This window comes from Stenella coeruleoalba, assembly GCF_951394435.1.
Source record: "Stenella coeruleoalba genome assembly, chromosome: 9".
In the NCBI taxonomy this organism is placed as follows: Eukaryota; Metazoa; Chordata; class Mammalia; order Artiodactyla; family Delphinidae; genus Stenella; species Stenella coeruleoalba.
In genome coordinates, this window is record NC_137155.1 from 45,721,900 (window position 1) to 45,745,559 (window position 23,660).

At 37.5% G+C, this 23,660-nt stretch overlaps 1 protein-coding gene across 3 annotated transcripts in view; it reads left to right on the forward strand.

Moving 5' to 3' along the window:
• Nucleotides 1–23,660, forward strand: part of SEM1 (SEM1 26S proteasome subunit) — a 249,627-nt gene that overhangs the window by 34,590 nt on the left and 191,377 nt on the right. For 2 of the 3 annotated variants that reach the window (XR_013829673.1, XM_079931178.1), the window contains exon 3: nt 5,831–5,950. Coding sequence is in view for 1 of the 3 variants with exons in the window: in XM_079931178.1 (XP_079787304.1) it covers nt 5,831–5,903 (73 nt within the window). In the remaining 2 variants the exon portion in view is untranslated. Of the gene's footprint in view, nt 1–5,830; nt 6,205–23,660 lie in introns of those variants that run through there. The other variant, XR_013829674.1, reaches the window with a different exon arrangement.

Consider the following 23,660-nt stretch of genomic DNA (forward strand, 5'->3'; position numbering starts at 1 on the left):
TTTATCCTAAGAAATGAATTTTGGATAGTGAGAAGCCATTACATTTTTAGCTTAACTAGAGACTGTCCTTCTACTGTTGTTGTTGTTGTTCTTTCATACTGAGTGTTTTCGGAAACTTCATCCTGTTGTAGTTGGAGAGCCAAAGGTACCCTGTACTGCTCTAGTGCCCAAGTCATAGAGGCACCACCCAGGGGGTGGTAGTACCCATCATCAAAGCATAGAAATGAGGGGGACAAAAATTCAATGGGAGGAAGCTGGAAGTTCTTGAACAACTGCCTTTTCCCACCTAGAGTGTCTCCCCTCAAGGCTAAAACCTAGGTGGGTCTGAGGTTCTCTTAATAATGGAGGTTTTCCCCTCCAAACCTTTGAGTAATTGCCTGACAAATTCCATAACTTGGCACCCAATTGTGACCTTGAGGCAGAGAGGGTACCATTCTTGGTTTCCTGCCCACCATTTTTCTTTCCTTATAGCAAGTGACTCTGGGATAGAAGTGCAAAGTACTGCCTAGAAGCCCTGGGAAGAAACGCCAGTGTGCAGGATATTCAGTAAATAATTTTCAGGGAATTATACTTGAGAAGCCATTGGGTTTCTATGTGTCTTACCTGGAGTCACAGCAAGCTTTCACTCAGTGAGGGCACTGACCTGAGAACTGGTGTGAGCTGTGTAACCAACCAGGAGACAAACGGAGTATTTTGGTTTTCTAAACATAAATCCATTTTTATAGAAGATAGCTCTAGGACCAAATTCTCCCTCCTGATATGGGCATCATATAGTAACAATAAGTTTCCCAGTTACAGTGCACACTGAATTTAAAGCTTTTAACATTATTCTCCAGATAGTTAATTTTTTCTATTTAGGAAGGCATGAATTACAATTTTCAGGTTAATTCTGCTCTGTATCCCCATAGCATGTTTTGCCAGCATATTCTATGATATTTCCTGCCTCTTGGCTTTACTCATGCAGTTTCCCAAGCTGGGATGCCCTTCCTCCTTTCTCCAGTTGGATAAATCCTCATTACCATTTTAGGATTCATTTTAGGGCACTATCCCCTCTTGGAAGCCTTCTTTGGACCCCCACGTTGGGCTCATTGCCCCTCCTCCAGCTTCCCATTGCACTCAATACCTTTATCTTATTTTTTAGCTTCATTTAATTGAAATTATCTGCTTTGTGGGTTTTTTCCCCTCCCTTCATTAGAATCTCAAGTCCTCATGGGTGGGGTCTGTCTGTATTCAGCCTTTTCACCTTTAAATCTAGTAAAGTCCTTAATAATGTCAGTTGAGCCAAACTAAATGGGCAGAAGCTGGTCATAAGATGTAGTGAGAGTTCCATAATTCATTCATTTCAGCTTTGGAAGTGAGAACTGATTCTATATAGCCACCATTGAAACAAGGGAACCAAAATTAAGCTCCAGCCATCCCAGAGAAGGTAAATAGAAGACACTGAAGCTAGACTTGAATCGTATTGCTGACTTCTAATTCTAACTTGTTTTGAAGCAAGTTGTTTATTCCATGTGTCTTAATTTGCACAACTGCAAAATGACTATATTATATTCACTGAAATCTGTGAGGCCTGCTATTCTTATTGAACCATTGGATGTCAACCATTATGAATGCAGCTCATTATGCCAAAAACATAGCACGTGCAGTTTAATCAATGCAGAAGTGAAGACCAAGAGTCTTGGAACAGTTGTACTGATTTGACATTTTCCTGGAATCGACAAGGAGATATACTTCCATGTGGCAAGCTACTGGATCCCCCCCAACCTCCTCCTTTTTCAAGTTATAAACACTTTCCTCATTGACATTTATTAGAAAGTAACACAAAGCAGATTGCTGGGTTTGCATTCTGTGGACGTTTCATATTGGGCATATTGTAAGCTCTCTGTGTGCCAGGCATGATGGCATTCTTGGAGATTAAGCTTTTAAATCCTGTTCTACCACTTAATAATTTCATTGACTTAACCTTTATATAGATGAAGTGTATAATTTCCTCAAAGAATACTTTGGTGCCCCATGCTTGCCGAAAGAATACTTCAGGTTGGAAATTCGGTCTGTGATCTGTCAGGTGATGAAACAAAAGGTTTAACTTAAACACAAACGCTAGGTCACAAAGGGACCTAGGTCACAAAGGATCCAGATGATTTTGTATTTGGTTACAACATCCTCCATCTCCCTGGCATCTCTATCCTTTCGTCTCTTTTCTGCCATCTGTCAATATACTTGAATGAGGAACTTAATCACATATGCTATCAACAGGTTGGTTTGGGTTTTTTTCCACCTTCTTTTTGATGAGGTGGTAATAAAAGAGTATATCATAAAACAGTATCCAGTTTTACATTGTTTTCAATTTTTTTTCCAGAGCTAAATAGTTTAAGACTAAGGCTGGACCCATTAGTAATTCCAGTATTTGAGTCAAAGAAATCAAATGTTATATTTGATCTAACTTAAAGAGGAAAATAAAATATAATTTTCTTCCATTTTTTTGTTCTTTCTGTTCTATCCATTCTTTCCATTCTATGGTGAATTGTATATTTGATTATTAATTGGTTCTTATTTATTATTAATAAAATTGTAGGTTTTGTTATTAATTATAATAATACAATTAATTATAGTAAATTACCACATTTGGAAATTGAACATTTGAAATTAACCAGTATAAGAAATTAACAACAGTATATAAAGTGGCTTTATTTATGAACCTTGGAGTCAGAATCACCTAATTTATTCTGGGCTCAGTTAAGTACTAGCTGTGTGGCCTCAGGTGCATTGCTTAATCTTTCTAAGCCTCATCTGTAAAGGGGATATAGGCCTATGTAACTTGTGGGGTTATTGTATGATTAATGAGATAATTGTATACAGCATTTAGCAGAGAGCTTGACACTGTAAGTGCTCAATAAATGATAATAGTTTTCATTTTTAATATTTATTCTATTTAACTTTGACCACTAAAGTAAAGAGATAAAGTAATGAAATGCAGTTTTTAAAAAACCTACTACTCCTTTTTTAAATGTGATTCTCAGATGGTTTTATAAAAACTATTTTTATTATACATAGAGAGATATAGCTCCATGAATACAATTATTATTATCTGCAGAAAGTCATCCACTGCTTAGCTTATGTGTCTTGGGTAAAGGCTGCATATTGCTCTTCTATCATGCTTTCTACCAAGTCCATTGTACTAATGTCAACAACTTGGAACAGGATTCAGCAAACTGCAGCCTGCAGACCAAATCCAGTCCCCTGTCTGTTTTTGTGTGGTCTGAGAGCTAAGAATGGTTTGTACATTTTTAAATGGTAGGGGAAAAAATTTTTTAAAGAATAATATTTTGTGACTTAGGAAAATTATATGAAATTCAAATTTCAGTGACTATAAATAAAGTTTTATTGGAACACAGCCACTCGCATTTATTTACATATTGTCTACGACAGCTTTCCATCAGCAGAGTTGAGTGCTTGTTATAGAGACTGCATGACCTGCAAGGCCTAAAATATTTATTATCTGGCCCTTCACAGAAAAAAGTATGTTGACCTCTGACTTCAAATAATAAAAATATATTTATGGATAAGCCTTTCAGAATCCAGTCTTCTCAATTTAAAGATTGTATTTTCGTTTGCTAAGGTTGCCATAACAAAGTACCACAAACTGGGTGGCTCAAACAATAGAAATTTATTGTCTCACAGTTCTGGAGACTAGAAGTCTCAAATCAAGATGTGGGCAGGCCATGCTCTCTCTGAAACCTGTAGGGGAATATTTCCTTGCCTCTTTCTAGCTTCTAATGGTTTGCTCACAGTTTGGTGTTCCTTGGCTTGCAACTACATAAATCCAGTCTCTGCCTTTGTTGTTGCATGACGTTCTCCCTGTGTGTCTGTCTTCAGTGACTGTCTTCTAATAAGGACACCAGTCATATTGGATCATACCCTACTCCAGTATGACTTCTGGAGTCATACTTCTTAACTAATCTCATTTGCAAGGGCCCTATTTCCAAATAAGTTCACATTCTGAGGTACTGCGGGTTAGGATTTCAAAATATCTTTTTATTGGTTGGTTGGGGAGACACAATTCAACCCATAACTGTCAGGAAACTAGATTCCAAAAATATAAAGGGATTCCCTCAAAGTCACAAGGAGAGTTAGTGGCAGAACAAAGAAAAGACTTTGAAGTCATACAGACTTGAACCAGAACCTGGAAAGCTGAAATTCTAATTAATGAATAATCTTTCCACTACACTATATGGGTTCAAAGTGAATTAATCTCCCATACCTAACGTATATGCAATATAGAACTTCTTTGAGTCCTTTTTAAGACATATACATGTCTTATATATATATAAGCATTAATAATGAAACATACTATTTAAATTTCTGGACTATTATTGGCTCAAATTCCCAGTACTATAATTAATTTGTATTTATTAACACTAAGAGAGAATGAATGTGATGAGTTTTTTCTTTCTATTTCATATGTCAACTAACCATTCCAGAAAACAGAGTAAACTGTATTCATAATCTACATTATGTAGTGATGCTTCAATATTCTGCTAAACTGTCAAAGTTTACATTTTTATTCAGAAGTGACATGCATACAAGACAATATTAAAGAGAAAAATCAGTAATTAAATAATAATTTAAGTTCTTTTAAAAATAACATATATAATTTTTTTCCTTTCCCAATGGCTATCACTTTTATCAACCACAAAAACTCAAGCTTAAAGTTATTTCTCTCTCAAAGACACTCTAAAAGTAGTATCTGTAGGTAGGTTCTCACCTCCAGAGGTCTGTTAGTGGTTGTATGCAAGGGGCTAATAGAATTTCTCAGTGTTAAAATATCGTTAAAATATGGATTATGGGAAAAAGGATCCCTTTAGAACTAAAAGTAATAGAAACATGGCAAATAAAAGAAATATGTTGGTGCCACACAAGGGCAGAAGCAGAGTTGGGAAACTTTTCACCAGACCTTGTTTGCCTGTGAATACCAACTATTCTGCAGAGTATTTTTCAAACAGTATCAGATGCTTATGTTATGGGGAAGCCAGGGCACTTGAGGTTAAAGAAAGCCACCTGTGTGATTTAGCAATGCTCTCCCCTTGAGCTAAATCCAGGCTTTTTGGTTTAATGTTTTAGAACATGATTCTGCCTCCATCAGCCAGTATTAGGGCAATGGGGTACATGGCTCAGTAACCCTAGATATTAATGCCTCCAAATGAGCCTCCAGGTGTAACACTTGGACACTCAAAACATACAGTATTTTAGGATTAAATTACTAGACTTTGAAGGAAAAAGCTGACAGTAGCTTCATTACTGCACGGAAAGTTCCAGGTTTAGTGGGCCATGGGGTAATTAATTGTCATAACCTTTGCCTTTGAAGTAGTTGGAAGAAAGAAAAAGTTACCCCATTTAACTGACAGAAAAACTGAGACAAGGGCAGCTAACTTGCTTGTGGTTACCCAGGGAATAGTTGGCTGAGACTCCAGGATTCCTGACTCCACATTCATTGCTGTAACCACCAGACTAAAACCATCTGCCAAAAGCTGTAATTTGGTCTTGAGGCCATGGCCATAGTTTAGAACCACAGTAGTGAGGGAAACACACTTAAAGGAGAACATTGAAAATCTTTCAAGGGAATTATGCCTCTTTATCTATGTTGCTTATGCAGTGATTGGAATAAATGCGGGTTTGGGCCCCACCACATTTGTGGTTTGGGGTTAGGCTAGGGTCCCTTTCAGGAAACTGGGAAGGTTTGCCTCACCCTCGGGCCCAAGTTTTTAAACCAATTGTGTTGAGTATATGATGCACAAATCAATGTGTTAACATTATGCTTTTTATTTGGCAGAAGTCATAACATGGGTTGCCATGGATGTAACAAGATGGGCCAGAGAGGAGAGGATTGGAGACGTGGAAACTGAGAGAGCACACTTCTTGGGACCACACGGCGGTCTGGAACAGCCCTGAGGTGGGTGATTTGCAGGGAACTGAATGGGCATAGACTTTGCATTGAGAAAACCTTCAGTGTTTCCAGGAGAAGCAGCAGAAGTAGGTTCTGACCGTGGGTACCAGGCTGAAGTTCTGGAAGGCAAGCCTCAAGCATCATGGAGGTTGGGCTGTTCATCTTTGGGGTTGAGGCTCAAAGAGTGGGTTTCAATGTCAACATTCAAGTTATTTTTGAAAGAATAAAGCAACACACTCCACTGGAATGGTATACCAGGTAATAATAATCATCACAGTAATATTAATAATAACTATATGACATCTACTCTTTATTGAGCTTCTATAGGATGGGTATTATGCTACTAGCTTTTTATATTTTTTATCTTGTTCATTCCTAACTATGGCCCTGCAATATAGGTTTTATTTTTTATATTCTGTAAATGTGGAATTGAGACTCGGCAGGGTTAACTGACTTGTCCAAAGTCACAAGGATACAGTAAGACAGAGAAGGGATTTGAACCCAAGACTCCAATACCACTGTGCATGCTTTATGCTCCTCCTTACTGGAGTAGGGGACATGTCAGTACTTCAGTCCATAGGCATAAGGTGAGAGCCTAGTTATCAGATCTAGGAGGCAAGCCTGATGGATACAGTTGGCAAACTCTTAATGTGTCTTTTAAGAACAAGATTGATTCTAGAGATTAGGCCTTGGCGTGTTCATCCAAGTAGGAATGAAATGGCTCTAGAGTAGGAAATTGAAGTTGCTAAGCAGGTCCTTATCCATATGTAAGTGCCTTTCCCCATAATGACAGCTTTTCCTCACTTATTAATGGTTATGTGCATGGACTTTGAAGTCATACAGATTTAATTTCAAATCTTGTTTCAGACCCTTACTGGCTGTGTGGTCACGGGTAATTTACTTAACTTCTCTGAGCCCTAGTTTCCTCACCTGCAGGGCTGGCAGTTCACAGGATTGTGAAGAGTCAATAAAGTCTTGTATACACGTTTAGCCTTTGACAGGTTGTCAGCAGTCCTCAACATTACATTACATTTATTATATTAATTACTTTAGAATCACCCACAGGGCTGTGAAACCCCTGATGGCTGGGCACATTCCAGATCACTTTTTTTTTTATGCTTTCATTTTATTTATTTTTTTTATACAGCAGCTTCTTATTAGCCATCAATTTTATACACATCAAATTGTGTGTATGTGTGTACATACACATGTGTATACATGTCAATCCCAATCTCCCAATTCATCACAACGCCACCCCCACCCACCCTGCCGCTTTTCCCCCTTGGTGTCCATACATTTGTTCTCTACATCTGTGTCTCATCTTCTGCCCTGCAAACCAGTGTACCATTTTCCTAGGTTCCACATACATGCGTCAATATACAATATGTGTTTTTCTCTTTCTGACTTACTTCACTCTGTATGACAGTCTCTAGATCCATCCATGTCTCAACAAATGACCCAATTTTGTTCCTTTTTATGGCTGAGTAATATTCCATTGTATATATGTACCACATCTTCTTTATCCATTCATCTGTCGATGGGCCTTTAGGTGGCTTCCATGACCTGGCTATTATCAATAGTGCTACAATGAACATTGGGGTGCATGGGTCTTTTTGAATTATGGTTTTCTCTGGGTATATGCCCAGTTGTGGGATTGCTGGATCTTATGGTAATTCTATTCTTAGTTTTTTAAGGAACCTCCGTACTGTTCTCCATAGTGGCTGTATCAATTTACATTCCCACCAACAGTGCAAGAGAGTTCCCTTTTCTCCACACCCTCTCCAGCATTTGTTGTTTGTAGATTTTCTGATGATGCCCATTCTAATGGGGGTGAGGTGATACCTCACTGTAGTTTTGATTTGCATTTCTCTAATAATTAGTGATGTTGAGCAGCATTTCATGTGCTTCTTGGCCATCTGTATGTCTTCTTTGGAGAAATGTCTGTTTAGGTCTTCTGCCCATTTTTGGATTGGGTTGTTTGTTTGTTTTTAATATTGAGCTGCATGAGCTGTTTATATAGTTTGAAGATTAATCCTTTGTCTGTTGATTCATTTGCAAATATTTTCTCCCATTCTGCAGGTTGTCTTTTTGTCTTGTTTATGGTTTCCTTTGCTGTGCAAAAGCTTTGAAGTTTCATTAGGTCCCATTTGTTTATTTTTGTTTTTATTTCCATTACTCTAGGAGGTGGGTCAAAAAAGATCTTGCTGTGATTTATGTCAAAGAGTGTTCTTCCTTTGTTTTCCTCTAAGAATTTTATAGTGTCTGGTCTTACATTTAGGTCTTTAATCCATTTTGAGTTTATTTTTGTGCATGGTGTTAGGGAGTGTTCTAATTTTATTCTTTTACATGTAGCTGTCCAGTTTTCCCAGCAACACTTATTGAAGAGGCTGTCTTTTCTCCATTGTATATTCTTGGCTCCTTTATCAAAGATAAGGTGACCATATGTGTGTGGGTTTATCTCTGGGCTTTCTGTCCTGTTCCAGTGATCTCTATTTCTGTTTTTGTGGCAGTACCATATTGTCTTGATTATTTTAGCTTTGTAGTATAGTCTGAAGTCAGGGAGCCTGATTCCTCCAGCTCCGTTTTTTTCCCTCAAGATTGCTCTGGTTACTTGGGGGTCTTTTGTGTCTCCATACAAATTTTAAGATTTTTTGTTCTAGTTCTATAAAAATTGCCATTGGTAATTTGATAGGGATTGCATTGAATCTCTAGATTGCTTTGGGTAGTATAGTCATTTTCACAGTGTTGATTCTTCCAATCCAAGTCAATGGTATATCTCACCATCTGTTGGTATCATCTTTAATTTCTTTCATCAGTGTCTTGTAGTTTTCTGCATACAGGTCTTTTGTCTCCTTAGGTAGGTTTATTCCTAGATTTTTTGTTGCAATGGTAAATGGGAGTGTTTCCTTAATTTCTCTTTCAGATTTTTCATCATTAGTGTATAGGAATGCAAGAGATTTCTGTGCATTAATTTTGTATACTGCTACTTTATCAAATTCACTGATTATCTCTAGTAGTTTACTGGTAGCATCTTTAGGATTCTCTATGTATAGTATCATGTCATCTGCAAACAGTGACAGCTTTACTTCTTTTCCAATTTGTATTCCTTTTGTGTCTTTTCCTTCTCTGATTGCTGTGGCTAGAGCTTCCAAAACTATGTTGAATAATGGTGGTGAGAGTGGACATCCATATCTCGTTCCTGATCTTAGAGGAAATGCTTTCAGTTTTTCACCATTGAGAATGAGGTTTGCTGTGGGTTTGTCATATATGGCCTTTATTATGTTGAGGTAGTTTCCCTCTATGCCCACTTACTGGAAAGTTTTTATCATAAACGGTGTTGAATTTTGTCAAAAGCCTTTTCTGCATCTACTGAGATGATCATATGGTTTTTATTCTTCAGTTTGTTAATATGGTGTAACACATTGATTGATTTGCATATACTGAAGAATCCTTGCATCCCTGGGATAAATCCTACTTGATCATGGTGTATGATCCTTTTAATGTGTTGTTGTATTCTCTTTACGAGTATTTTGTTGAGCATTTTTGCATCTATATTCATCAATGATATTGGTCTGTAACTTTTTTTTTTTTGGTAGTATCTTTGTCTGGTTTTGGTATCAGGGTGATGGTGGCCTCATAGAATGAGTTTGGGAGTGTTCCTTCCTCTGCAATTTTTTAGAAGAGTTTGAGAAGGATGGGTGTTAGCTCTTCTCTAAATGTTTGATAGAATTCACCTGTGAAGCCATCTGGTTCTGGACTTTTGTTTGTTGGAAGATTTTTAATCAGTTTCAATTTCATTACTTGTGATTGGTCTGTTCATATTTTCTATTTCTTCCTGGTTCAGTCTTGGAGAGTTATACCTTTTTAAGAATTTGTCCATTTCTTCCAGGTTGTCCATTTTATTGGCATAGAGTTGCTTGTAGTAGTCTCTTAGGATGCTTTGTATTTCTGTAGTGTCTGTTGTAACTTCTCCTTTTTCATTTCTAATTTTATTGATTTGAGTCCTCTCCCTCTTTTTCTTGATGAGTCTGGCTAATGGTTTATCAATTTTGTTTATCTTCTCAAAGAACCATCCTTTAGTTTTATTGATCTTTGCTATTTTTTTCTTTGTTTCTATTTCATTTATTTCTGCTCTGATCTTTATGATTTCTTTCCTTCTACTAACTTTGGGTTTTGTTTGTTCTTCTTTCTCTAGTTCCTTTAGGTGTAAGTTTAGATTGTTTATTTGAGATTTTTCTTGTTTCCTGAGGTAGACTTTTATAGCTGTAAACTTCCCTCTTAGAACTGCTTTTGCTACATCCCATAGGTTTTGGATCATCCTGTTTTCATTGTCATTTGTCTCTAGGTATTTTTTGATTTCTTCTTTGATTTCTTCAGTGACCTCTTGGTTACTTAGTAACGTATTGTTTAGCCTCCATGTATTTGTGCTTTTTACGTTTTTCTCCCTGTAATTGATTTCTAATCTCATAGCGTTGTGGTCAGAACAGATGCTTGATATGATTTCAGTTTTCTTAAATATACTGAGGCTTGATCTGTGACCCAAGATGTGGTCTATCCTGGAGAGTGCTCCCTGTGCGGTTGAGAAGAAAGTGTAATCTGCTGTTTTTGGATGGAATGTCCTATAAATGTCAATTAAATCTATCCAGTCTACTGTGTCATTTAAAGCTTCTGTTTCCTTATTTATTTTCGTTTTGGATGATCTGTCCATTGGTGTAAGTTACTGTCCACTATTGTTGTGTTACTGTCAGTTTCCTCTTTTATAGCTGTTAGCACTAGCCTTATGTATTGAGGTGCTTCTATGTTGGGTGCATATATATTTATAATTGTTATATCTTCTTCTTGGATTGATCCCTTGATCATTATGTAGTGTCCTTCTTTGTCTCTTGTAACATTCTTTATTTTAAAGTCTATTTTATCTGATATGAGTATTGCTACTCCAGCTTTCTTTTGATTTCCATTTGCATGGAATATCTTTTTCCATCCCCTCAATTTCAATCTATATGTGTCCCTAGGTCTGAAGTAGGTCTCTTGTAGACAGCATATATATGGGTCTTGATTTTGTATCCATTCAGCAAGCCTGTGTCTTTTGGTTATAGCATTTAATCCATTCACATTTAAGGTAATTATCGATATGTATGTTCCTATGACCATTTTCTTAATTGTTTTGGGTTTGTTTTTGTAGGTCCTTTTCTTCTGTTGTGTTTCACACTTAGAGAAGCTCCTTTAGCATTTGTTGTAGAGTTGGTTTGGTGGTGCTGAATTCTCTTAGCTTTTGCTTGTCTTTAAAACTTTTGATATTTCTGTCGAATCTGAATGAGATCCTTGCTGGGTAGAGTAATCTTGGTTGTAGGTTCTTCCCTTTCATCACTTTAAGCATATCATGCCACTCCCTTCTGGCTTGTAGAGTTTCTGCAAAATCAGCTGTTATCCTTATAGGAGTTCCCTTGTATGTTATTTGTCATTTTTCCCTTGCTGCTTTCAATAATTTTTCTTTGTCTTTAATTTTTGCCAGTTTGATTACTATGTGTCTCAGCGTGTTTCTCCTTGTGTTTATCCTGTATGGGACTCTCTGCGCTTCTGGAACCTCGGTGGCTATTTCCTTTCCTGTGTTAGGGAAGTTTTCGACTATAATCTCTTCAAATATTTTCTCTGGTCCTTTCTCTCTCTCTTCTCCTTCTAGGACCCCTATAATGCGAATGTTTTTGCGTTTAATGTTGTCCCAGAGGTCTCTTAGGCTGTCTTCATTTCTTTTCATTCTTTTTTCTTTATTCTCTTCTGTGGCAGTGAATTCCACCATTCTGTCTTCCAGGTCACTTATCCAGTCTTCTGCCTCAGTTATTCTGCTATTGATTCCTTCTAGTGTATTTTTCATTCCAGTTATTGTATTGTTCATCTCTGTTTGTTTGTTCTTTAATTGTTTTAGGTCTTTGTTGAACATTTCTTGCATCTTCTTGATCTTTGCCTCCATTGTTTTTCTGAGGCCCTGGATCATCTTCACTATCATTATTCTGAATTCTTTTTCTGGAAGGTTGCCTATCTCCACTTCATTCAGTTGTTTTCCTGGGTTTTATCTTGTTCCTTCATCTGGTACGTAGCCCTCTGCCTTTTCATCTTGTCTATCTTTCTGTGAATGTGGTTTTTGTTCCACAGGTGCAGGATTGTAGTTCTTCTTTTTTTTTTTTTTTTTTTAAACAGTTCATTCCTTTTTATTGCTGAGTTTATTGTATGGATATACCACAGCTTGTCTGCCCATTCACCTATTAAAGGATATTTATGTTGTTTGCAGTTTGGGTTATTACAAATAAAGCTGCTGTGAGTATTAGTGTGCAGGTTTTTGTGTGAACATGTTTTTCATTACTCTATGGTAATTAACCACAGGTTATTTACAAGTCTGATTGTTGGGTTGAACGTTAAGTGTATTTTTTTTTTTTTTTTAACATCTTTATTGGGGTATAATTACTTTACAATGGTGTGTTAGTTTCTGCTTTATAACAAAGTGAATCAGTTATACATATACATATGTTCCCATATCTCTTCCCTCTTGCGTCTCCCTCCCTCCCACCCTCCCTTGTAGTTCTTCTTGCTTCTGCTCTCTGCCCTCTGACATTCCAGATCACTTAAATCAGAATCTCTAGGCATGGGATCCAGACATCAGTTTGTTTGTTGTTTTTTTTTTTCAAAACTCCCTATGTGATTGCATTGTACAGCCAAGATCGGGCACCAACGTGTAAATGCTGAATAATATTTTTCTCTTGTTTAGGTGAAAAGTAGTTTTCTTCCTTAGTCTAGCAAAAAGCATTGGAGGAATTCCTTAGTAAAAATAACTATGGCTAAGCTAAATATTAAACATAAAAAGAGTGCTTTCCCTCTCATTCTCAAAGGTGTCCTGATGTGGCGAAAAGAAATTGTATGGCCCCCTATTTATAATTAGAGGAGTAACTTTTCATATTTACCTCTCAGGAGTTCAAAGTTTCTACGTTTCCTTTATTTTATTAGGTTTCCTGTTTAGCTATTAATTTGAACAGTGAACAAGAATGAGAAACCAGGGGCATGTTTTTAAGGATGCATATCTTTCTCTAAAACAGATCATCAAGCATTGCTCCCCTGCCCAGAAACCCCACCAACATATGTTTTTCCCACTTTGGGAGCTCCTCGTGTTAAGGATTGGCAGTGTCTGTGACCAAGTTGTATCTGAAACCCACCCCTGGGTTCTGGTAGGCCAGGGGGTAGTCCAACCAGAGGCCTGGGTCTGGGACTGGCTCCCAGTGATGGGTGGGTGGAGAATAGTGTAGAGCTGCCTTTCTGGGGTAGAGAATTGTGGAGACAGCCAGTGGGAAGTTTGGAGGCCATCGCCTACAGGGGCACTGAGAGTATCAGAATTGAGAGCCCACATGCAAATGCTGGGTCCACTGAGCAGGTGTGGGATTGTAAATGAGGGAAAAGTGAATGGAAACTGGGTTGAATCAGGAGCAGACTGGAAACCAGTAAAGAGGTTGCCTAATGATTGTCTCAAACATCACTGTGTATCCTATCCACTGCTCAAACTGTGAGTGTCAAGCTGGTTTATTGGTCAAGGTGGGCTTGTAAAAAGATATATGTCATGATCCTTAAGTCACTCTATGACCAATAATTTTTTTAAAAGTATTGGTTGGCTTAGAAATAGTTGGCGTAACTGATAGAACAAACTAGTTGTTAAAAGAGCAAAGAATAGAGTGAAAGTAGGGTGTCTATCCTGGTTTGACAGGTATAACTTAATTATAAATAGGGCTCCCTCTCATTCTCAAAGGTGTCCTAATTTGGCCAAAAAAAATTGTATGCCCCCCTCTGTAAAAGAGTCTTGGTGTTCCATATTCTTCTAAATTGGAACTGACCACACTAATTATATCAATAGACTTAAATAGAATTGGAAAATTAGTGTCTGTGACCACCTGTGAGGATAAAAGTAAAAATGATTTACCAAATTCATTCCTTAATATGAGGGAGCAGTTGTTCCACAGGTTGAAAGCTCTTTATAGCCAGGGTGTAGAAGCAAGGTTTAGCAGAAATTAAGTTCACTTTGGTCAAATTTATCTATTTCTATGCCAGCCCCATACCACTCTAATTAATAAACTATACAGAAAGTCTTTATATCCGGTGGGGCAAGTCATCTCATCTTACTCTTCTTCTCTAGGAATATCTTAGCATTATTGACTGTTTGTTCTTTTCATATGAATTTTAGCATCACTTTGTTGAATTCCTAGAAAAAACTTGTTGAGATTTTGATTGAAATTACATTGAATTTAGGGAACAATTTTGAGGGTAAATTGATATCTTAATGATTTGGGGGTCTTTCTAATCAGAAATGTGGTATATACTTTGACTTATTAGGTCTGAATATCTTTCAATAAAACTTTATGGATTTACCCAGAAAGATCGTGCATGTCTTTTGAGAAGCAGTAAAGAATAGAGCCGTAGAGTTTAGAATCTGGCACCAGACTGCCTGGATTTGAATTCTGTCATTTGCCAGCTGTGTAATGCAAACTTATGTAACCTCACTGTGCCTTAGTTTCTTCATCTTTAAAATGGGGATATAATTATGCTCACTTCAAAGGGCTATTATAAATAGTAAATGAATTAATATGCAAAACATATAGGAAGAGGTCTGGGAAATAATAAAAACATATAAGTATTTGTTTCTAGTATTCCTAGGTTCCTTTTTTTTGTAATTACATTTTCCTACATAAACATGTAATTCTCTTTTATATAATATTATTTTAAACTTAATTATGTTGTGGTCAGATACCATTTATTAGATATTTCTTGAGAATTACTCTATGGCCTACTCTTGGTCAATTTTCATAAATATTCCATGCGTTCTTCAGAAGAATGTGTAATCTTAAATTGTTGGGTACAGATTTGTCTATATGTTAATTAAATTGAATTTATGAATTATTTTGTTCAAATCTTCTATGTTAATACATTGAAAGTGTGTGGGTTTCACTAAATTAGTGGATGAAATTGAGTTAGTAATGTAGAAGATCTCTAAACAATTTAAAATTTTCACAATGCCTACTGGAAATTATACATACAACAATCATGAGGCTTCTCAGCTTAAATAAAGCATAAGGTTCCTTTGCTTTTTACTGGGATTAGATTGAGGCCTTATCTTCAGAGTAGCAGTTATTTATGTTTCTGATTTTTAAAAATAAAATTATTGTACAACAAAATGCCACTATATTTCTACTAGTGTTTTGTTTTCTTAGTCTCTTTGACCTATTCATAATTGAAGGAGGTATGTTGAAATCTCCCACTATGAGAAAGGACTTGTCCATTTCTCTCTATGCTTCTGTCAACTTTTGATTTATATCATTTGAAACTATTTTATTTGTTATATGCAATTTTAGAATTGTTATATCTTCCTGGGGAGTTGAAACTTTTGTTGTTATGTTGGGACATTCTCTATCCATAGGAGTGGTTTTTTGTCTCAAAGTCTATCTCATCTGTATTATTATAGCTAACCCAACTCTATTTTGATTAGTATTTGCATGGCTAGTTTTTCCTGTCCTTATTTTCCACTATTTCATGTCCTTAGGTATGTTTTTGGTATACTACTTGTAAACAATATATAGTTGAATTTTACCTTTCATCCAGTCTGATACTTCTATTTTTAACTGGCAAGTGTAAGACAATTATGCTTACTGTGATTACTGATATATTGGGGCTTTTTTTTTTTTTTAACCATCATACTTTGTTTCTTCTATTTGATTCACATTTTCTTTGCTTCCTCCAATTATCTTCCTGCCTTTTGGGGGTTGATGGAATATTTTGTTTTTTCTTTCCTCTATTTATTTGAAAGTTTTTCATTGTAATTCTGTTGTTTTAGTGATCACCCTTGAAATCTGGAAATAAGCTTAAAGAAGTCAGTAATCAGTGCCTTAGTCTCTCTCTTGAAGAATACATATATCCTTAATATATTTTAATTCTAATCACTCTCTCACCATCTTTAGTGTTTCTGTCTTCTTTTAAGCCACCAAATTTGAATTATTACTATTTTATACAAATAATTTTACTTTTATTCTTGTGGCTCCCATATTTTCTTTCTTGGGATCATTTTCCCTCTTCCTGATAATCGCCTTTGGAAATTCCTTTAGTAAAGATGTTTTACTGATGACTTCAATTTTTTTTTTGGCAAGTTTCAGGATATAAGTAGGTTTATTTTTATTATTTTTTAAAATATTTTAGTTTTATAGGGATATAGTTGATTTAAAATGTTGTGTTAGTTTCAGGGAATATAGTTGATTTAAAATGTTGATTTCAACTTTTGTTTGCCAAAAATGTCTTTGTTTTGCCTTTATGCTTGAAAGACAATTGTTCTGAGGATATAAGTTGGCAGTTATTTTCTGTCAGCACTTTGAAAATATTATTTCACTGTTTGCTGGCTTTCCTCATTGTGCTGGAGAATCTACCTGTAATTTGTGGATCGTTTTTTCCTGTTGCTTTTAAGGTTTTCCCTTTGTTTTTGGTGTTCTGTAGTTTCACTAAAATGTATTCAGATAGGGATTTCTTTTTATTTATTTATTTTTTGGCACATGTCGTGCTTCCTGTGTCTGTGAACGCATATTTCCTCAATTCTGGAAAATTCTGGGGCTTTATTTTAGATATTGACTTTCTATAAGTCTCTTTTATCTCTTTCTGGGGTTTGGTGCAATACAACTCTGCAGGTACGGACATCTACCAAGACTTTCACAAGACTTTCAATGAAGTTGCTGTATTGTTAGAAGTAGTTTAGAGACAACCACAATAATGCAACTAAGCACGTCTACAGGACCTCAGCTGGGTGGGTTAGTGCCTTAGTGCAAATTAGAAAAAAGTGCCCCCTTTAGGCAGGGGTAGGGCATTTGATTTAGTGAGCAGAGAGCATGGCCTGGGGAGTAAGGCTCAGGGTAGGTTTTGGTCACTTGTTGCGTCCTTAGTTGGGTGTCTTTAAACCAGGGGTCCCCAACCCCTGGGCCATGGACTGATAGTGATCCGTGGCCTGTTAGAAACCGAGCCGCACAGCAGGAGGTGAGCAGCGGGCGAGCGAGAGAAGCTTCATTTGTATTTACAGCCGCTCCCCATCACTCGCATTACCACCTGCGCTCTGCCTCCTGTCAGCATTATGGTGAGTTGTGTAATTATTTCATTATATATTACAATGTAATAATAATAGAAATAAAGTGCACAATAAATGTAATGTGCTTGAACCATCCCAAAACCATCCCCCCACCAAGATCTGTGGAAAAATTGTCTTCCACGAAACCTGTCCCTGGTGCCAAAAAGTTTGGGGACCACTGCTTTAACCAATCACAGCACCCCTGAAATGGTAAGACCTGTGGTGGCTAGGTGCAGGGTTAGGTTCAGAGGCACAGGGAAGGAGCCCAAAAGGGCTACAGAACAACAGGGAAATCTTCATGTTGTGCATAGAGGAAGATGGCTTGATGACAGGCCAGTCTCTTCAACAACACTTACACACAGAGTCTCTGCCACCTTTTGTGGCTCACCTTCTAACATGGGGATAAGTTATGGGCCCTGTCTACTAGGAATTGCATAGTTCCTGTGTATGGATTTAACCTTTGTTTCTTTTTACCTACACACTTTATTAAGGGGGGCATGTGTTCATATAAAAACAAATTATTTGGACATTTTTACTAATGAAAAACATCCATGTGATTTAAGCATTTAATCAGTAAAGAAATGAAAACACTGTACATTAGAGATGTTCAGCATACTTTCATTATATAAAATATATACACCAAGCATTCCTGATCACCAGAGTGGGTGCTTAGATACTGACCAAATTCAGAGAAAAGAGAGGCATGAAGATTTACACTCAGCCATTTTTTGTTGGGCACTAATACTGTGCCCAGGACTGGGCTGGCACCAAGCTTTGCACTACAAGGGTACAAAGGGAATATTTTAGCAAAATACTAACATGGTAACCCTTGAGCCCTGAAGCTAGGAGAGATGCAGGCCATTGAATCACGTGTCCCATCCTCTGATTTCACTTGGGATTCATCAGCCTAAATAACCTAATTGAGTGTCATAATTGATTTGGGAGACTAATTTCCTTCCCTGGAAATCATTAAAGGTGGCCACGGCTTGCTTGAAGCAACACTTTCTCTAATGGAATCCCCTGGACTCCTTCATGAGGAAGAAAGGCCCTGTCAGCAGGTGGCTGCTCAGCCCTGCTGGCCCAAGGCCTGCCCAGACCTGCCCTCTCCACAAAGGCTACCAGTAGCTCCTCAGGCCTCCCCACTGGGCGCCTTTCAGAGTGGACAAAAAGGGCATATTGCCAATGGAGGCAGCCACCCTGGGCAAAGGGCTGACTACTAGCATCCTCTTGGCCATCACCCCAATTAGCGAGACACACTCCTTACTACTAAAGAATTTTCAGCAGGAAACTCTTTTGTGAGTGGTTCGACTTCTCCCCTGTGTGAAATACTTAGAGATTGTGACTTCTTTTTCGAAGCCAATGTTAAATTCCTAATTAAATCCTTACCTTTGAGGTTTTCCAGCCAACTGAGAAAACCCACTAGAGGTGGCCCTAAAGAATTTGCAATTCCTTCTGTTTGATTTCATCAGTGAGAGGTGAAGCTGGGAGCAGCCACCCTGCTCAGAATACCTTTGGAGTCACAAGAGGTGGTTCTCCTTTTCCTAGATTTTAATCCTCTTCTATTTAGGGTGGAAATAGCCTAAACCAAAAATCTGAAAGAGTGGCATCAAGTCCTGATAAAGATGCTGAATTTTAGAGTCACAAATTGAAAGATGTCCGGGATTTAGTTTTATGACGTTCATTCATCTCTGTAGGTACTCTCTTCTTAATCATGCATCTCTGTCTGCAGTGGAAATTTCCATTTGAAATACTCCCCCTACAGGTGTAAGCCATCCCCAATTTAGAATCACCTCCATAGTGCTAAGATAGCCTCAAGTCTATAAATGGCATTTCTAAAATCATCTAAGAAAAAATGTCCATGTCATTGGTAAGATAGAAAGGCTGCCCTAACTTGCTCCTTGGTTTAACCATTCTCACTGTTTTTGCATGTTCTCCCACGCATCCAACTTAAATTTTCTTGCTGCTGTTTAAATTTCTTGTCTCTGTGGAGATGAATAACAGATGTTTCATAGTTTTCAGGGCTTAAAGACAACATTTCTGTTGTAATCACAATTTAATATTGTAGATTGCATATTTTTATAGTAACAGCTACTGCCCAATTTATAAATTGGCTCAAATTATAAATAAGCCCAACTTATATATATTTTTAAAATTTCTTTTTATATTTTATGTATTTTTAACATGTGCGCTCTTCAGTTGGGCTACATCAGCCCCAGTAGTTGAAGAGCACACATGTTAAAAGTGCTAGAGAGTCGCATTCTTATTCAACCCTTTCTCACTTACAGATTTTATGGGACTCAGATGTTATTTTTCCCACTTGATCTTGCATTACTAACTAAATAAATATAGATGATTTTTGATGTGCAAGGTAGATTTCTTAACACTGATCCTGCATTTAGATGAAAGAATCTTACTTTTATTTTACTAGGTCTACACTGACTCTTAAGGACTAAAGAAAAAAAAAGTATAATTTATCATGGAAGCTGCTTAAATGCAAAATTAATTAGGCCAGGGGAGGATGGACATGGGGATTAAACTGTCATGCTGGGATTTGATGGTTGGTGACAGATCAGGTGGGCCAGGGAGGCCACAATGTGGTGGGGGTTGATGTGTTTGGTATATCAGAGGCTGCAGGACAGAATTCAGCGAAGCAGTGATGATCAGACAAGAGAGTCAAACTTGGGGAGATGAGCCAAGCTGCAAGGGAAGAATGCTAAGGAATAGGGGACTAAGAATGCTAAGGCTGTAGGAATGGGGGACTCTGGCTAAGAGATTGGGGACGAGTGGGTTTGGGCAACCTAAGACCAGAACTGAGACCAGAGAAATTAGGCTGCATCTTGTATGTGTAGCAGATGCTAACACCACCAGCAAGAATGGAATTTGATTTTGAGCTCTGAATTTGGGTGGAGGGAGACTTTATATGCTTCTATCCAAGGCCAGACCTTGTCTCTGAGAGAGGTCTAATCTGAGCCTAAGGAAGAAAGGAGACTTGAGATAGGGAGCAAAAGGACAGGGAGCTGGAAGTACCCTGCATAACAAGTTTCCTTACTGAATGAGTCCATTAAAGCCTGTGTAGAATCAGTGTGGGAATCTGGCCCAAAGTTTCTGTCATCAAGATTAATGGCTAATTAATATATAGCCAGTTCCATTTTTACTTTCCACTAGTATTATAATAACAGTTGTATCTCTAGTCCTTTGTTTTATAATCACTATCCCTCAAAATATTCTGGTTTTGAAGGTAGCTTTATATTTATTAAGGAGATGATAAAATGGAAGCTGAATAACTTAATCAAAGCCACATGCACCTAAGTAATAAAACAAAAAGGGGGGAAGGACCAAATCTGTTGAGATGAAGGATGGACTGGATTACCAAGCGTCCTGGGAACACTTCTGAGGGGGATGGACTTGTTCATTATCCAGTATTAGTTTCATAGGTGTGGACATATGTCAAACCCTTTTAGATTATACAGTTTAAATATTGGCAGTTGATTATGTGTCAAATATTGTTCTGTAAAGCTGTTCAAAACATGAAATAAAATAACAAATGGTACCAACAGTTGATGAATGTAAGTGAATATAAGCTGCAGTTTTTGTACAACCACATGACAATGAAAATGGGAGTCTATTGGTATTAGATAACTCTCTATTTTTTCTGTCAACAAGACTGAGGGAGAAATTTGAATAAAAGGTAAGGGCTAACTTGTCCAGGATTGACCCCCTGCTGGCTGGCCTCCCTGAAAAGGAGTTGGCCTCGTGAAAAGCTCCATGGAGAGACACTAGGCCTCTAGTGCTTAGAGCAATGAATCATCTCTGGTCAACTACGAGGCATGGAGCCTAGCCTCTCCCTGTCCTGCCGGGGGAAGGCATGGTGCTTCATAACCATAACACTGACACGGTGAATGCTCCACATAACTTGCCATTTGTATCACTGTAACTCAAAGTGTATACCTCAACCTCTGATCATACCAGGGAAGAAGCCAGTGACCCTCAGTCATGAACCCTGACCTGACAGTACAGGCTTATGCCAGGATTCCATTATACTGTGTAGGTTTTGTATCCTTGCCCTTCATTATGCCAAGGGAGGGATGATGCTTTCTAATGAAGTAGCTTAAAAGCCTCACAGCCCGAAGTTCAGATACCTCTCCTCGAATCTGAAACCTGGTCTGGCTAGGTCTCTCTATGATGCTGTAGAATTAAATGTGAGATGGGAACCTATGTCTCCTGTCCCCATGAATTTTCCTCAGTGAACACTGGTATGAGTGCTTCTTGGCCAGTTGCCATTGTTTGCACAATATTGAGTGATGATACTGATGCGTTCAATTACAAATGCAGGGCTTTCTTCATCAACTTCACTCTCATGGTTCTCTGTAAACCACTTACTCTTCTCTAGTCAGCTCCTATCTAGATGTGAAGGTTTACAATTCTCTTCAAGTCTCCCACCCAATCATACTCCCTCATTTGGGGCAACTTTGTAGAGAAACAGACATTATGTGTAATTTCTCCCCACAAACATATCCTTTGTCTTTTCCCACTACTCCTTCATTCTTTCCTGTTTCAGAAGAGAAAGAGGAGACTATATTGTATAACGGGTAGGAGGAAGGAGGAAGGTGGCCTGGGTTCCTGTCTTGTCTGGTATGTTGACCTCGGAAAGGTTATGTAACCTGTCTCAGTGTCCTCATCTGTAATGCAGAGGTAATAATGCTATTGATTTTATAAGTTATGGGGAGGAATAAATGAGAAAGTGAATGCTTAGCACAGTACCTGGCCCATAACACGTACTCAGTCCATACGGGCTGGTATCAACACTATGATGACTCCTTTCTAAGGTGAACTCTGCATTCCCTCCTGATGCCATTCTTGTTCCCATTTCTAGTTCCTGGTTACAATAGTCACTGCCCTTCTACATCTCCTCCCATGTTTAACTGAAATGTCACCTCCTCTGTGAAGCTATCCTCCCTGGCAAAATAAATTACATTTATTTGTTTGTGTGTCTGTCTCCTCTGTTACAATCTGAACTCAGGGGCCAGATAATCATTTCTGTAGACCCTGATACTTAGGTGCTTACTTTGTTAAGTAAGTCAGATTTAGAAAGCAGTCAAAATTCCTCCTTTTTTTCTATTAGGAATCTGCCTCCTGTGTTAAAAAGCCAAACATGATCATAATTCCCTTCATTGTTTTGTTCTGTGTTTTGAGAGGCAGTGTGTTTAAATGGTCAGCACATGGGTCTGGAACCATTGAGCCCTGCATGGGAATCATGGCCCTGCCATTTACAAGCCACGTGACTTTGGTCAAATGGCTCTTTAAGCCTCTGGTGCCTTCGTTTGTTCATGTGTAAAGTGGAGCTAATCACAGTACCCACCACCACAGAGTTGTTGTATTAAGTCAGATAGGGCACAGAAAGCATGTAGCCCAATGCTTGGCACACTAGCCATTTCTATCATTATTGTTATTAGAATTGAGGTATCTCCAAAACCATGGTACTCTAGCTGCTAGAAAATCCACCTGGATCATGCTTGTAGGTCAACACTAATGGTACTGTCAAAACTACGGAAAGAGTAGAAATAAAAAGAGAAAAGGAGAAACGTGTTTGTTCTGTTCTCTTTTCAATGAATGCTTAAATGATCATCTGTATGAGTATGTGTGTATTCATACAGTTAGCTTTTTATTTCACCTCTCAAACAATTGGAGTACAAAGAGGAAAAAAACGACACTTTCCTCTTTTGGGAAATACAACTGAAGATGAAAAAGAAAGTTTTCTAAGGTAGTTTAAATTTCACTGGGAAAATCTTTATGCTTACAACGTGTTAAAAAAATGGTATTTGATTGCCGTGAAAATTGAAATAGCCCAAATAATGGATTGGATTTTTTATGCAGCATATACCTTGAAATGGTCAATTAAATATAAAATCTTCCCTCTTCTTTTTGTGTTGGTGATTATTTTTTTGTGATTTTTCTCCATTTTTAGCAAAAAAAAAGGTATTTCATCATGTCTGCAACATGCCCAAACTAGTTTACTAAAATATATGCAACATATATAAATGCAAAGGATTTTTAACCTTAAAATAGAATTAGCTCATAAAAATTAACAAGAAGTATACAAATGCTCTCCTATAACAAATGGGCAACAGACATGAGCAGGAAATTCACACCATAAGAAATACAAATAGCCAGTAAATAATACAGTAAGAAATATTATTTTAACATTAAAAGCTTATTTGACTTGAGTATGCATTTTACCACAAAGTTATTCATTATTCAATTGCATTGAAACCAAACCTGCAGATTAAGAGAGAGATTCCGTCTTTTCAGACAAGTTTATTATGTCAATTTTACATGCTGTTCAAAACTGATGAAAAAAAAGAGATAGGAAGAGATATGAAATAAAGTAAAACGTAGAAATATGTTAAATATTCAAACATGAGGCCCCTCTGCTCTGCTCTGAAGTTTCCTAGATAAAGTAATTTTCAGCCTCTTCCCAGGCTTTGAGTTTGGTAAAACTTTTGACCTTAACTTTTTGCATCCTAAAACCCTTTTGTCATCTTGTTCTTGGTCATCCCTGTAGGTTGAAGCTTCTTTTTCAGTCTT